General features: G+C 35.3%; 1 protein-coding gene across 1 annotated transcript; it reads left to right on the top strand.

Annotated features, from left to right (window-relative positions):
- The first annotated feature begins 7,572 nt into the window (after nucleotides 1–7,572).
- LOC124217252 (uncharacterized) lies at nucleotides 7,573–8,712 on the top strand. The gene has a single exon (XM_046622655.1). The coding sequence runs from the start codon at nucleotides 7,573–7,575 to the stop codon at nucleotides 8,710–8,712; it is 1,140 nt and encodes a 379-aa protein (XP_046478611.1).
- Nucleotides 8,713–13,024: the final 4,312 nt, after the last annotated feature.

The raw sequence follows: 13,024 nt of genomic DNA on the forward strand, positions 1-13,024 counted from the left end.
TTCTTCTTTAATTTCCCTCCTTCTAGAAGTTAATTGAAAATTATAATATATATATAAATAAAACATGAATAATGAATTTATTTATCATTCAATTCATTTCATCAATTATATATACATACAAATTATACAATAATATTATTGATTAGAAATGTAGGCAAATAAATTAAATGATTCAGTGATATGAAAAAAAATAATTAAAATGAATCATATTTCCTAAATTAAAAAATAATCAGATTTTGAAAAGTAAAATTTCGAATAGAATAACTGATTATTCATCTATCCGTATGTTTTCTTCAAACCTTATAATAAGTTCTAATCCATTGTATGAATGTTCCAGATTACAATTCATAAAGTAAATTAAATGGCATTTCTTCATGAATAATATTTTTATTTTAATTAATATGTGAGCAAATAATCAAAAAATATATAGGATTTTTTTAATGATTATATTTGTTACGCCCCGACGTACCGCCTTGGCGTACCTTTTTCAAAATTCCATTTCATTTCATTTCTTTAATTTCTTCAATGCACAGATATCATTTCATCAAAATCTCATATTCTAATAACGGCGAGTTCCACCCCTCCTGGCAAAAGTCACGTAGAGACCAACGATGATCCCTAGTATAAGGTTCAACTTTCTTCTATTTAACTGGTACCAAGAACTGAGATAGGAGACTGCTGAATTAGCATCAGTAGCGCTTAGCCTGGAAATATCCCTCTTTTTATGTTAAAACTACAATCAATAACTAGGATAAACCACTACCTTTAGAACCACCAAATTAAAATAGATTACTTATTGGAATGTATGAATGAATGTGTGAACATTGCATGTAAATATCTTTTGTTCATATCTTCAATGTGTCACCGACGAGATTGAGAATCGTCGGAACACCGTCGAAGAGCGAGAAGTAACGCTGACCATGTGGATTTGGGCACCAGGAGGTCGCCCTCGCACCTCATTGGCTAATTACCGTTGTAACTCATTACAACTGCAGCTCCTTGGACCCTCGGGCCCAAGAAGCTGCGTCTTTCGTCTATCAAGTCGCGAAGTGCGTGGACATCAACCCGGATTAGCCCTCTCGAGCAAGAGTAGCGTTTGGAAAATCTTAGTTGTGACCGACCTAAAGTCTCGCGCTAATTCGTCAAATTCGAGCATTCAGTTATTCTGTTAGCTGCAAGAGACTCACTATCTTCTACGTTTCCATCTTTTCTGTGCTTTACTAAATCTCATCATTTCGCGAATAGACATTTTTATGCCATTCCATTTTCCATAATTAAATTGAGTTCGGCCCTGATTCAACCGAATCAGGTAATTTTAAGTGATAATAATAATAACTACACTATCGTTTTGAATAAATAATCGTTGGAATCATTTTTAACATACATCAAAATCAGGAAATTGACACTTTCAAGCTTGCGATAATAAGATATCATTCTAAATTCACAAAGACTAAGTGACCGACGTTCAACATCGTTCGATTGATCAACTCTTGCAAACTTGAGGTGAGGCCCCTGGTCCAGAATTCTACCGACGCAGACCGACACGATCCGACGGCTCTCAATCTCGTCGACTGATTCACCTAAAGTTAAGTCAATCCGAGTGTTAATCTTCGAAATTGAACGAATTTTTGTTTCACCTTTTTAATCAAAATTTACTTCAGTAATATTCATTCAAAAGCAAGTCTAGAATTGGTGGCTAGCTTCACTACCCCCAATTAAATCATACTTATTGTTTCCAAGAATTAACCAATAAGACTTAACAATAGTATATATAATTGATTTAAGATAATCTAAAAAGAGAGATACTATATCGAATAATCACGACCAACTAGTTATAACCATCGTTCGGAGTAGATGTTCCTGGTACCAAATAATAATATCCTTTAGAATAGAATAACACAGGATTTGTATAAACTCGAACACTTTATAAATTGTTACTTTCGGCTCTTATGTCATTATCACCATTGATTGTTACCAGACATTTCAATCACCAAATCGAAACAGAATATACTTCATCTTTTACCGGTTAAATCATATTGAACCATTTATTTTGAACGACCTTTTTCCCATTTTCATCATTATAAAATTGCCTCAACAATTTAAACAAACCTCACAGACCTGTACAGGACTATAGCAACACGATCCTACAAATTACCGGCTTATCGAAAGGTAGGTCTTTTCTTAGATTTAATAATTATTCATTGTCGTTACGTGGGAGCTTGATTATTCAATTAATCATTAACTACCACCGCTCAGTACACCCTCAACCCCACGTAACATATTTATTTTTAATGAATTTAATTATTGTAAAAAAAATTTTTTTTTCTCAAATTTCTCTTTTTTTGAAAGTGAATTAAAAATTATAATATACGAGTACATATATATATATTATAATTGAATATAAATACATTTATTTATATATATATTCATTATACATTAATATAATTGAATATAAATCATGGTAATTAAGTTAATTAATTTAACAAAATAAGAAAATAATTAATTTAAATAAATTATTTTTCCTAAATTGAAGAATAATTAATTTTTAAAAATTAAAAATATGAAATTCAATAAATGATCATTTATTCATCTGTATGTTTCCTTCAAACCATGTAATAAGTTCTAATCGATTGTATAAATGTTCCAAATTACAATTCATAAAGTAAATTAAATGTAATTTTCTTAATGAATAATATTTTTATTCTAATTAATATGTGAGCAAATAGTTGAAAAATATTTAGGATTTTTTTAATAATGATATTCATTTTTAATGAATTTAATAAATGTAAAGAAAATTTTTTTTTTAAATTTCTCTTTTTTTAAAAGTAAATTGAAAATTATAATATATATATATATATATTATACATTAATATAATTGAATATAAATGGAGGTAATTAAGTTGAATAATTTAATGAAGTAAGAAAATAATTAATTTAAATAAATTATTTTTCTTAAATTGAAGAATAATTAATTTTTAAAAATTGAAAATTTGAAATTAAATAAATAATCATTGATCTATCTGTATATTTTCTCTAAACCTTATAATAGGTTCTAATCCATTGTGTGAATGTTCCAAATTACAATTCATAAAGTAAATTAAATGTCATTTTCTTAATGAATGATATTTCTATTTTTATTGATATATGAGCAAATAATTGGATGATATATAGGATTCTTCTGATAATTATATTTATTTTTAATGAATTTAATTATTGTAAAAAAAATTTTTTTTTTCATATTTCCCTTTTTTTGAAAGTAAATTGAAAATTATAATATATATATCTATATATATATATATATATATATATGAGTATATTATACATCAATATAATCAAATATGAATACATTTATTTATACATATATACATATATTATACATTAATATAATTGAATATAAATGGAGGTAATTAAGTTAAATAATTTAATGAAATAAGAAAATAATTATTTTGAATAATTATATAAAAATGCGCGGGGACGCCCCGCATTGCGTCCGGCAGTCGATCACAGGCCGCGAGGACATGGGTCTATCACGGTCAAAGTCGTGCAAAAGGCAATTCGCGTCGTCCCTGAGTCGATCGGTGGAAGAGGGTACATGACACAAGAACGGTCGAGGTCGAGCAAAACGCAATACGCGTCGTCCCTGGTACGATCAGTGGCAAAGGGGAATTGCCACGAGCACGGTCGAGGTCGAGCAAAAGGCAATGCGCGTCGTCCCGGAGTCGATCGGCGGAAGAGGGTACATGACACAAGAACGGTCGAGGTCGAGCAAAAGGCAATGCGCGTCGTCCCAGAGTCGATCCGTGGCAGTGGGGACTTGACACGAGCAGCGTCAGAGTGGAGCAGGAGGCAATGCAGGGCGTCCGGCAGTCGATTTTAGGCCGTGAGGACGTGTGAGAAGCACGGTCAAAGATGCGCACGAGGTAATGCGTGTCGCCCGGAAGTCGATCCCGGTTTTCTAAATTCATGGGTGATTAATTTTCGAGTTTGAAAAATATGAAATCAAACGATTCAGTTTTTATCGATCTGTGTGGTTCCTTAAAACTTCCTAATAAGTTCCGATCCATTGTATACGTGTTCCGAAATACAATCCATAAAGTACATCGAATGGCATTTTTTGAGGGAAAAATATTTCCATTATCATTAATGTGAGCAAATAATAAAAAAATGTATATGATTTTTTTAATAATTACAGTTATTTTTAAGAATTTTGATTATTGTAAAAATTTTTTCAACATATTTTTTTTTTTCAGAAGTAAACCGAAAATTTTGGAATGTATAAATAAAATATGAATCATAAATTTATTTATCATTTTTTTGTTTTAATTAATTATATATATAAACAGATGTTACATTATTATAATTCATGTTCAAAAATTAGAAATATGAAATCAAATAACTAATCATAGATCCATCTGTATGTTTTCTTCAAACTTTTTAAAAAGTTACAATCCATTGTATAAATGTTCCAAATTATAATCCATGAAGTACATCAAATGGCATTTTTTGATTGAATGATATTATTATCATATTTATTGTGTGAGCGAATAATGAAAAAATGCGACGGATTTTTTTAACAATTATGGTCATTTTTGAGAAATTTAATGACTGTGAAAATTTTTTTTTCAACGTTTTCCTTTTTCAGGAGGTAAATTCAAATATATAATATATATGAATGTCATATAGATAATAAATTTATTTGAGATTATTTTATTAAATTAATTATACATTTACACGAATGATACATTAATATAATTGAATATAAATGGAGGAAACTGAATTAAATAATATAATGATATGAAAAATAATTTACCTCTATAATTAATTTTTCTGAAATTAAAGAATGATTAGCCTTGTAGAATGAAGAATATGAAATTAAATATTTAATTATATATCTATCTCTGTGTTTTCTATAAACATTTCAATAAGTTACAATCCATTGTATAAATGTTCCAAATTATATCACGAGTCTCGTTTTCGAGATTACATCGTAGTACCGTCTACTTCACGTTAGTGTCACGAATATTCAGAGCTTATAAAAAAAAAAATGAGCGCCTGGCCCCCTGGCGCTGCGGTTGTTCCTTCTCCAAGCCATAACGTTTTTCGTGCGTAAAAGTGTAGCACGTTTAGAGCATTGTTCCAGTTTATTAATCAAGAAAAATCATGGGAAAATCTCACAAGAGGAAGAAGAATAAGGAGAATAAGAGCGAGAAGTTCTTTAAAAAGTTGAAGAAGATAGTTGATGCGATGCCTGATAGCTCTTCAGATACGACCTCGAGTAGCCCGAGACGCGAGGTTATGCACACGAGCGTGTCCACCTCGGGTAGAGCTGCAAAGAAAACAATTGCTGGCAATCAGGAGGCATCGACAAGTCGTCAAGGTATTTTCTTCTGTTTTTCTTTCGTTATTTCCGTAGACCGGGCGGCTTTGCCGTGCGGAGACAAGTTCACAGAAATTGTCTCGGGTCGAACAAAACCTAAAAAGGTTTGAGCGGGTGTCGCTCGCGGAAATAGCGGGCCACAGACTCGGCGGTTTTGTCCGTACGAAGGCAGACTCTCAGAGTTCTGCCTTGAGTCGATTGTGAATGTAATTCGCAAAAATGAATGATTATTGCATATTCCGCATTTATCATGGCCACATGACTCGGCGGCCCAGGCCGTACGAAGGAAATCTCTCAGAGTATTTTCTTAGAGTCGAACTGTACGATTCCCCTGTATGGAGGAATCGGCAGATGGCCCAAGGTTACGGTCGCGTAACTCGACGGCATTAGCCGAACAAAGATAGAGTAATTTTGTCAATCACGAGGCTGTTGCGAAATGAGACTCGTTTGCGTAACAAATACGAGAGGCTGTCTTTATCGCAGGTTAATCCATTGCAGGCTTGTCACCAACGAACGACAACAATGGGGGAAATATTCTCCACGTCGCATCGGTTGATCCATCTCGAGATACCGAAGGACAAACTCCAGCGGATGCTGAGAGTCAGGCTACAGAGGACGCAGCACAGGCTTTCGACGAAGAGACCCTGCGTATCCTGGGTGCCCTTGAAAAATCTGGTGCGCCAGAATTACAGCTAAACTCAACTTTGGCACAAAATTGGGAAAAATGGATAGCCGAAGGACTCAAGAAAGACGACCTAGAGGAGTTGTTGTCAAAGTATGCGCGAACAGGCAATTGTCGCTTGGAAGCGCCAGTGTTAAACGCAGAAGTAGCGTCATCGCTCTTCGAGTCGGCCACGAAACGAGACAAATACTTGAGAAATGCGCAAAATATTCGCGGTTCAGCTATGGCCGCATTGGGTGCTGGAATTTCGTTGCTGTTGACCCCCAAGGAAGACGGCATTGACGAGTATCAATTGTTGGAGTATCTTGCCGACGCGGGTCGACTGTTGGCACACGCTTCTCGTCTGGACTCGATTACACGAAGATCGTGCATTACGCCGTCTCTCGACAAGAAGATCAAGGGAATTCTGGACGAAACTATGCCCGACGCTTTTTTATTCGGCGAGGATTTGCCCGGAAAAATAAAAACGGCAAAGTCGATCGAAAAGGTGGGCTTGGAGTTGAAGGCTCAACCATCGGTGCCCAAGGCGCCTCTTCGTAACTCGAATTCGGGAAACTGGAAAGGCCCGTCGTCCAACTCGTATCGAGAGGGATCTCGGGCGGGCGCGAACCAGAGAGGATCGAGGAAGACTGTCAAATTTGTCCCGAAGTCGAATCAGTCGTATCAACAGCGAGATCAACAACGAGCTTGGAGCCAGAGTCGCAAGCAGAGCTCGTACCAACGCTCGCGGGACAGGCCTTAAAGGTAAATAAAGCAGCGGGGCGGCTGCAAAAGTGTCTCCCCCAATGGGAAAAGATCACGCGGGATCGATTCATTTTAAACTGTGTAAGAGGGTACAAAATTGAATTTGACCAGTCAGTACACCAATCTCTTACGCCTCCTCAGCAAAAATTCAATTCTGGGATTGATCTTGAACATATGAAACTGGCGATCGCCAAATTGTTAGATCTGGGCGCAGTCAGACCCTGCTTGCCATGCCCGGGACAATTTATTTCGTCGTATTTCTTAGTACCAAAATCAAACGGAAAAATGAGATTCGTGTTAAACTTGAAAAAGCTCAATAACTTTATAGTCACGCAGCATTTCAAGTTAGAGGACATTAGAACTGCGACGAAACTAATCTCGCGAGGTGATTTTATGTGTAACATAGATTTACAAGATGCGTATTTTTTGGTATCTATGCACGTGGAAAGCCGGAAATATTTGAGATTCATTTTCGGGGATATAATGTACGAATTTGTATGCCTCCCGTTCGGTCTATGCACAGCGCCGTATATTTTTACAAAAATCCTAAAACCGGTAGTGAATTATTTACGAGGGAAAGGATTCATCTCGACAATTTACTTAGACGATATCCTCTGCATCGGCTCGAATCTTAACGCGTGTCGCACAAACGTAGAAGTCACTATTAAAGAACTGCAGTCACTAGGGTTTATGGTGAATTATCGAAAAAAGTAGCTTGATTCCCAAGAAAGATTGCACTTTTTTAGGATTCGTTATTAACTCTCGAAAAATGAGATTGGAGCTACCGGAAGTCAAGAGAAAGAAAATGGTAGCCGTGATCGACGACTTTAGCCATCGCAAGTTTTGTACAATTCGGGAATTCGCTCACCTCATCGGGAAGTTAGTCGACTGTTGTCGCGCAATTGAGTATGGATGGTTATACACCAAGAGATTCGAACGAGAAAAGTTCTTCGCCTTGTTAGTCAGCGGGGGGGATTACGATGCACAGCTCGAATTATCCGCAGATTTGCAGATCGAATTCGATTGGTGGAAACAAAATATTACAACGTCATTTGGTCCGATAAGAAGTTTTCGATTTATTAAGGAGATTTACTCGGACGCGTCAAAAGCGGGCTGGGGCGCGTATTGTTGTAATGAAGGCACGCACGGTTTTTGGAGTGACACCGAAAGGGGGCTGCACATTAACCAACTCGAACTAATTGCCGTCTTTATGGCCCTTAAATGTTTTGCAAGCGAATTGTACGATTGCGAAATTTTACTAAGAATCGATAATACGACAGCTATTGCATATGTGAATCGAATGGGAGGAGTTCAATATGCCGCACTTCACGGGATAGCAAAAGAGATTTGGCAATGGTGCGAGTGTAGGAAAATTTGGATTTTCGCATCTTACATAGCGTCCAAGGAAAACGTCGAGGCCGATAGGGAGTCGAGGATAAAGAATATAGACACGGAATGGGAACTGTCGAGTTGGGCATACGAGAAAGTAATTTCGGAATTTGGCAAACCAAAATTGGACCTGTTTGCATTCAGGATTAACGCGAAATGTCAAGCTTATTGTTCGTGGCACAGAGATCCTGATGCCTTAGCTATTGACGCGTTCACGATCAACTGGAAATCGGAGTATTTTTATGCATTTCCACCGTTCGCATTGGTACTCAGGTTCCTTCGAAAAGTTATCGCAGATCGCGCCTGTGGGATTGCGATAGTGCCGAATTGGCCTTCGCAACCATGGTTCCCTATATTTATGGACCTTCTCGTAGAGAAACCGATGATCTTCGCTCCCGCTAAATGGCTTTTATTGTCTCCTTGTAGGTCTCTCCAGCATCCATTACAGAAATCACTGGCTTTGATTGCCGGGAAATTGTCGGCGAATCTTACCGCCGCAAGAAATTCTCGGACTCAGTGATCGAGACGTTGTTGGCTTCTCTCGCCCAGAGTACATGGAAGCAGTACTCAGGACCTATTAAGCTATGGGCGAATTTCTGTTGAGAGACGGAAACAGACATTTACAAAGCGAGCGCGAACCGCATTCTCGAATTTCTGCAAATGAGATACGGTTCAGGAGCCTCCTATGGCACATTAAACGCGACGCGATCGGCGATCTCGTTAATATCGACGAACGACATGACTAACGATCGGATTATCAGTAGATTTTTTAAAGGGATTTTTCGGCTTAGACCAACGAAACCTCGATACGACGAAACATGGGACGTCGGCATCGTACTTACGTACATTGCGAACTTATATCCTCTCGAATCATTAAACAATCAACAATTGTCAGAGAGATTAGTTACGCTGTTAGCTTTAGGTACGGCTCATCGAGTGCAAACTTTCTCGCTTATGAGACTTGACAATATTTCTCACTCGGCACAGGGCTTCGAGATAAGGATCTCGGACATCATTAAAACGTCGAGACCAGGGGCTTTCCAGCCACTTTTGTTATTGCCGTACTTTCGCGAACAGCCTAGACTGTGCATAGCGAGCACGTTGAAGAGATATTTGGAAATAACAAAACCACTCAGAGGCGATTGCAGTAACGTACTGATCACTTCGAGAAAACCCTTCAAATCGGCGAGTACCCAGACAATAAGTCGTTGGATCCGGTCAGTGTTGGCAAAGAGCGGCATAGGACCTGAGTTCACGGCGCACAGTACAAGGCACGCGTCTACGTCGGCTGCCTTGGCAAAGGGGTTGGATATTAGCGCGATAAGAAATACCGCGGGCTGGTCAAAGGACTCGCAGGTATTTGCAAAGTATTATAATCGGCCGATTAAATCGGGCAGAAAAGACTTTGCAGCAACCGTGTTCTCATAATATTTATAAGTTATTGCATAAGATATCATTAATTACATTTTGTTAGAATCGAAGTAAGCGAATAAAAAACCGCTGATTCTTGTTCTCGAGAGACCACTGGTCTCGATAAAAGTTACGTTTTTGTTGCCTGAGGCTGTTTAGAAAATAATAAAATAATTTTTTTTCTGAACATCTACGATGTAATCTCGAAAACGAGACTCGTAATATAATTAAACGATCAAACGAACTTACCTGTTGTGAAGTTCGATCGTAATTATATGTAGAGTCTCGTTTGAGATGATTACATCCCACCCATTGAACGTTTTATTTCCGTTCGTTTCTATCATTCCCTCCCCCTTTATTTATTGAAATGTGTTTGTTTTATTATTTTCAATCCTTATGGAGTACTTTAAACAATATGACTTGGAGAAGGAACAACCGCAGCGCCAGGGGGCCAGGCGCTCTCTTTTTTTTTTATAAGCTCTGAATATTCGTGACACTAACGTGAAGTAGACGGTACTACGATGTAATCATCTCAAACGAGACTCTACATATAATTACGATCGAACTTCACAACAGGTAAGTTCGTTTGATCGTTTAATTATAATCCATGAAGTACATTAAATGGCATTTTTTGATTGAATGATATTATTATCATAATTATTGTGTGAGCGAATAATGAAGAAATGCGACGGATTTTTTCAACAATTATAGTCATTTTTGAGAAATTTATCGACTGTGAAAATTTTTTTTTCAACATTTTTCTTTTTTAGGAGGTGAATTCAAATATATAATATATATGAATGTGATATAGATAATAAATTTATTTGTGATTATTTTATTAAATTAATTATATATTTACGCGAATGATACATTAATATAATTGAATATAAATGGGGGCAACTGAATTAAATGATTTAATAATATGAAAAATAATTTACCTCAATAATTAATTTTTCTGAAATTGAAGAATAATCAGCTTTGAAAAATCAAAAATATGAAATTAAATATTTAATTATATATCTATCTCTGTGTTTTCTTAAAACATTTCAATAAGTTCTGATCCATTCCATAATTGTTCCAAATTACAATCCATAAGCGACATTGAATGGCATTTTTTTAATGAATATCACTTTTATTCTGATTAATATGTGAGCAAACAATTGAAAAATATATAGAATTTTTTCAACAATGATATTTATTTTTGAAAATTTAATTAATGGTTGTTGTTTTTTTCCCAAAATTATTTTTTCAAAAGTAAATTAAAAATTATAATATACTTAAATGAAATATACATAATAAATTTATTTATCATTTTTTTTTCTTTCAATTAATTATATATATATATATACAAATTATACATTATTGTAATTGAGTATAAATGGAGGCAATTGAATTAAATAATATGATGGTATAAAAAATAATTAATCTGCATTAATCATTTTTCTTGTATTCAAGAATAATTAATTTTGAAAAATTAAAAATCTGAAATCAAATAACTCATCATAAATCTATCTGTGTGTTTTCTTTAAACTTTTCAATAAGTTGTGTTCCATTGTATGAATGTTTCAAAGTACAATCCATGAAGTACATCAAATGGCATTTTTTTAATGATTTATATTTTCATTTCAATTAATATGTGAACAAATAATCAAAAAATATATAGGATTCTTTTCGTAATTATATTTTTCTATAAAAAATTCAATTATTGTAATGAAATTTTTCGATAAAAATTCTTCTTTTTTCAAAAGTGAATTGAAAATTATAATATATTTAAATAAAATAGATACAATAAATTTATTCATCATTTTTTCCATTCAAATAATTATATATATCTGTTACGCCCCGACGTACCGCCTTGGCGTAACTTTTTCAAAATTCCATTTCATTTCATTGCTTTAATTTCTTCAATGCACAGATATCATTTCATCAAAATCTCATATTCTAATAACGGCGAGTTCCACCCCTCCTGGCAAAAGTCATGCATAGACCAACAATGATCCCTAGTATAAGGTTCAAAATTGTTTCTTATAACTGGTACCAAGAACTGAGATAGGAGACTGCTGAATTAGCATCAGTAGCGCTCAGACTGGAAATATCCCTCTTTTTAAGTTAAAACTATAATCAATAACTAGGATAAACCACTACCTTTAGAACCACCAAATTAAAATAGATTACTCATTGGAATGTATGAATGAATGTGTGAACATTGCATGTAAATATCTTTTGTTCATATCTTCAATGTGTCACCGACGAGATTGAGAATCGTCGGAACACCGTCGAAGAGCGAGAAGTAACGCTGACCATGTGGATTTGTGCACCAGGAGGTCGCCCTCGCACCTCATTGGCTAATTACCGTTGTAACTAATTACAACCGCAGCTCCTTGGACCCTCGGGCCCAAGAAGCCGCGTCTTTCGTCTGTCAAGTCGCGAAGTGCGTGGACGTAAGCCCGGATTAGCCCTCTCGAGCAAGAGTAGTGTTTGGAAAATCTTAATTGTGACCGGCCTAAAGTCTCGCACTAATTCGTCAAATTCGAGCATTCAGTTAATCTGTTAATTGCAAAGGACTCACTATCTTCTACATTTCCCTCTTTTCTGTTCTTTACTAAATCTCATCATTTCGCGAATAGACATTTTTATGATATTCCATTTTCCTTAGTTAAAATTGAGTTCGGCCCTGATTCAAGCGAATCAGGTAATCTTAAGTAAAAATAATAATAATTACACTATCATTTTTAATAAATAATCGTTCCAATCAATTTTAACTCATCATCAAAATCAGAAAACAGACACTTTCAAACTTTCGATAACAAGATATCATTCTAAATTCACAAAGACTAAGTGACCAACGTTCAACGTCATTCGATTGATCAACTCGTCCAAATTTGAGGTGAGGCCCCTGGTCCAGCATTCTACCGACGCAGACCGACACGATCCGACGGCTCTCAATCTCGTCGACCGATTCACCAAAAAGCTAAGTCAATCCGAGTGTTAATCTTCGAAATTAGACGAATTCTTGTTTCACCTTGATAATCAAAACTACTTCAGTAAATTCACAAAAACCAAGTCTAGAATTGGTGGCTAGCTTCACTACCCCCAATTTATTCGTACTTATGGTTTCCAAGAATCGACGAATAAGACTTAACAATTATATATATATAATCGATTTAAGATAATCTAAAAAGAGAGATACAATACAATAATCACGACCAGCTAGTTATAACCATCGTTCAGAGTAGATGTTCTTGGTATCAAATAATAATATCCTCTAGAATAGTATAACACATGATTTTTATAAACTTGAAGACTTTATAAATTGTTATTTTCGGCTCATACATATATATCATCATCACCATTGATTGTTACCCAACATTTCAATTACCAAATCAAAATAGAATATATTTCATCTTTTACCAGTCAAATTA

The sequence above is a fragment of the Neodiprion pinetum genome, chromosome 4, assembly GCF_021155775.2.
Source record: "Neodiprion pinetum isolate iyNeoPine1 chromosome 4, iyNeoPine1.2, whole genome shotgun sequence".
Taxonomy (NCBI): domain Eukaryota; kingdom Metazoa; phylum Arthropoda; class Insecta; order Hymenoptera; family Diprionidae; genus Neodiprion; species Neodiprion pinetum.

Excerpts from the sequence above, each read along its gene's own strand:
- LOC124217252 (XM_046622655.1), top strand. The coding sequence starts at position 7,573 with ATGAGATTGGAGCTACCGGAAGTCAAGAGAAAGAAAATGGTAGCCGTG.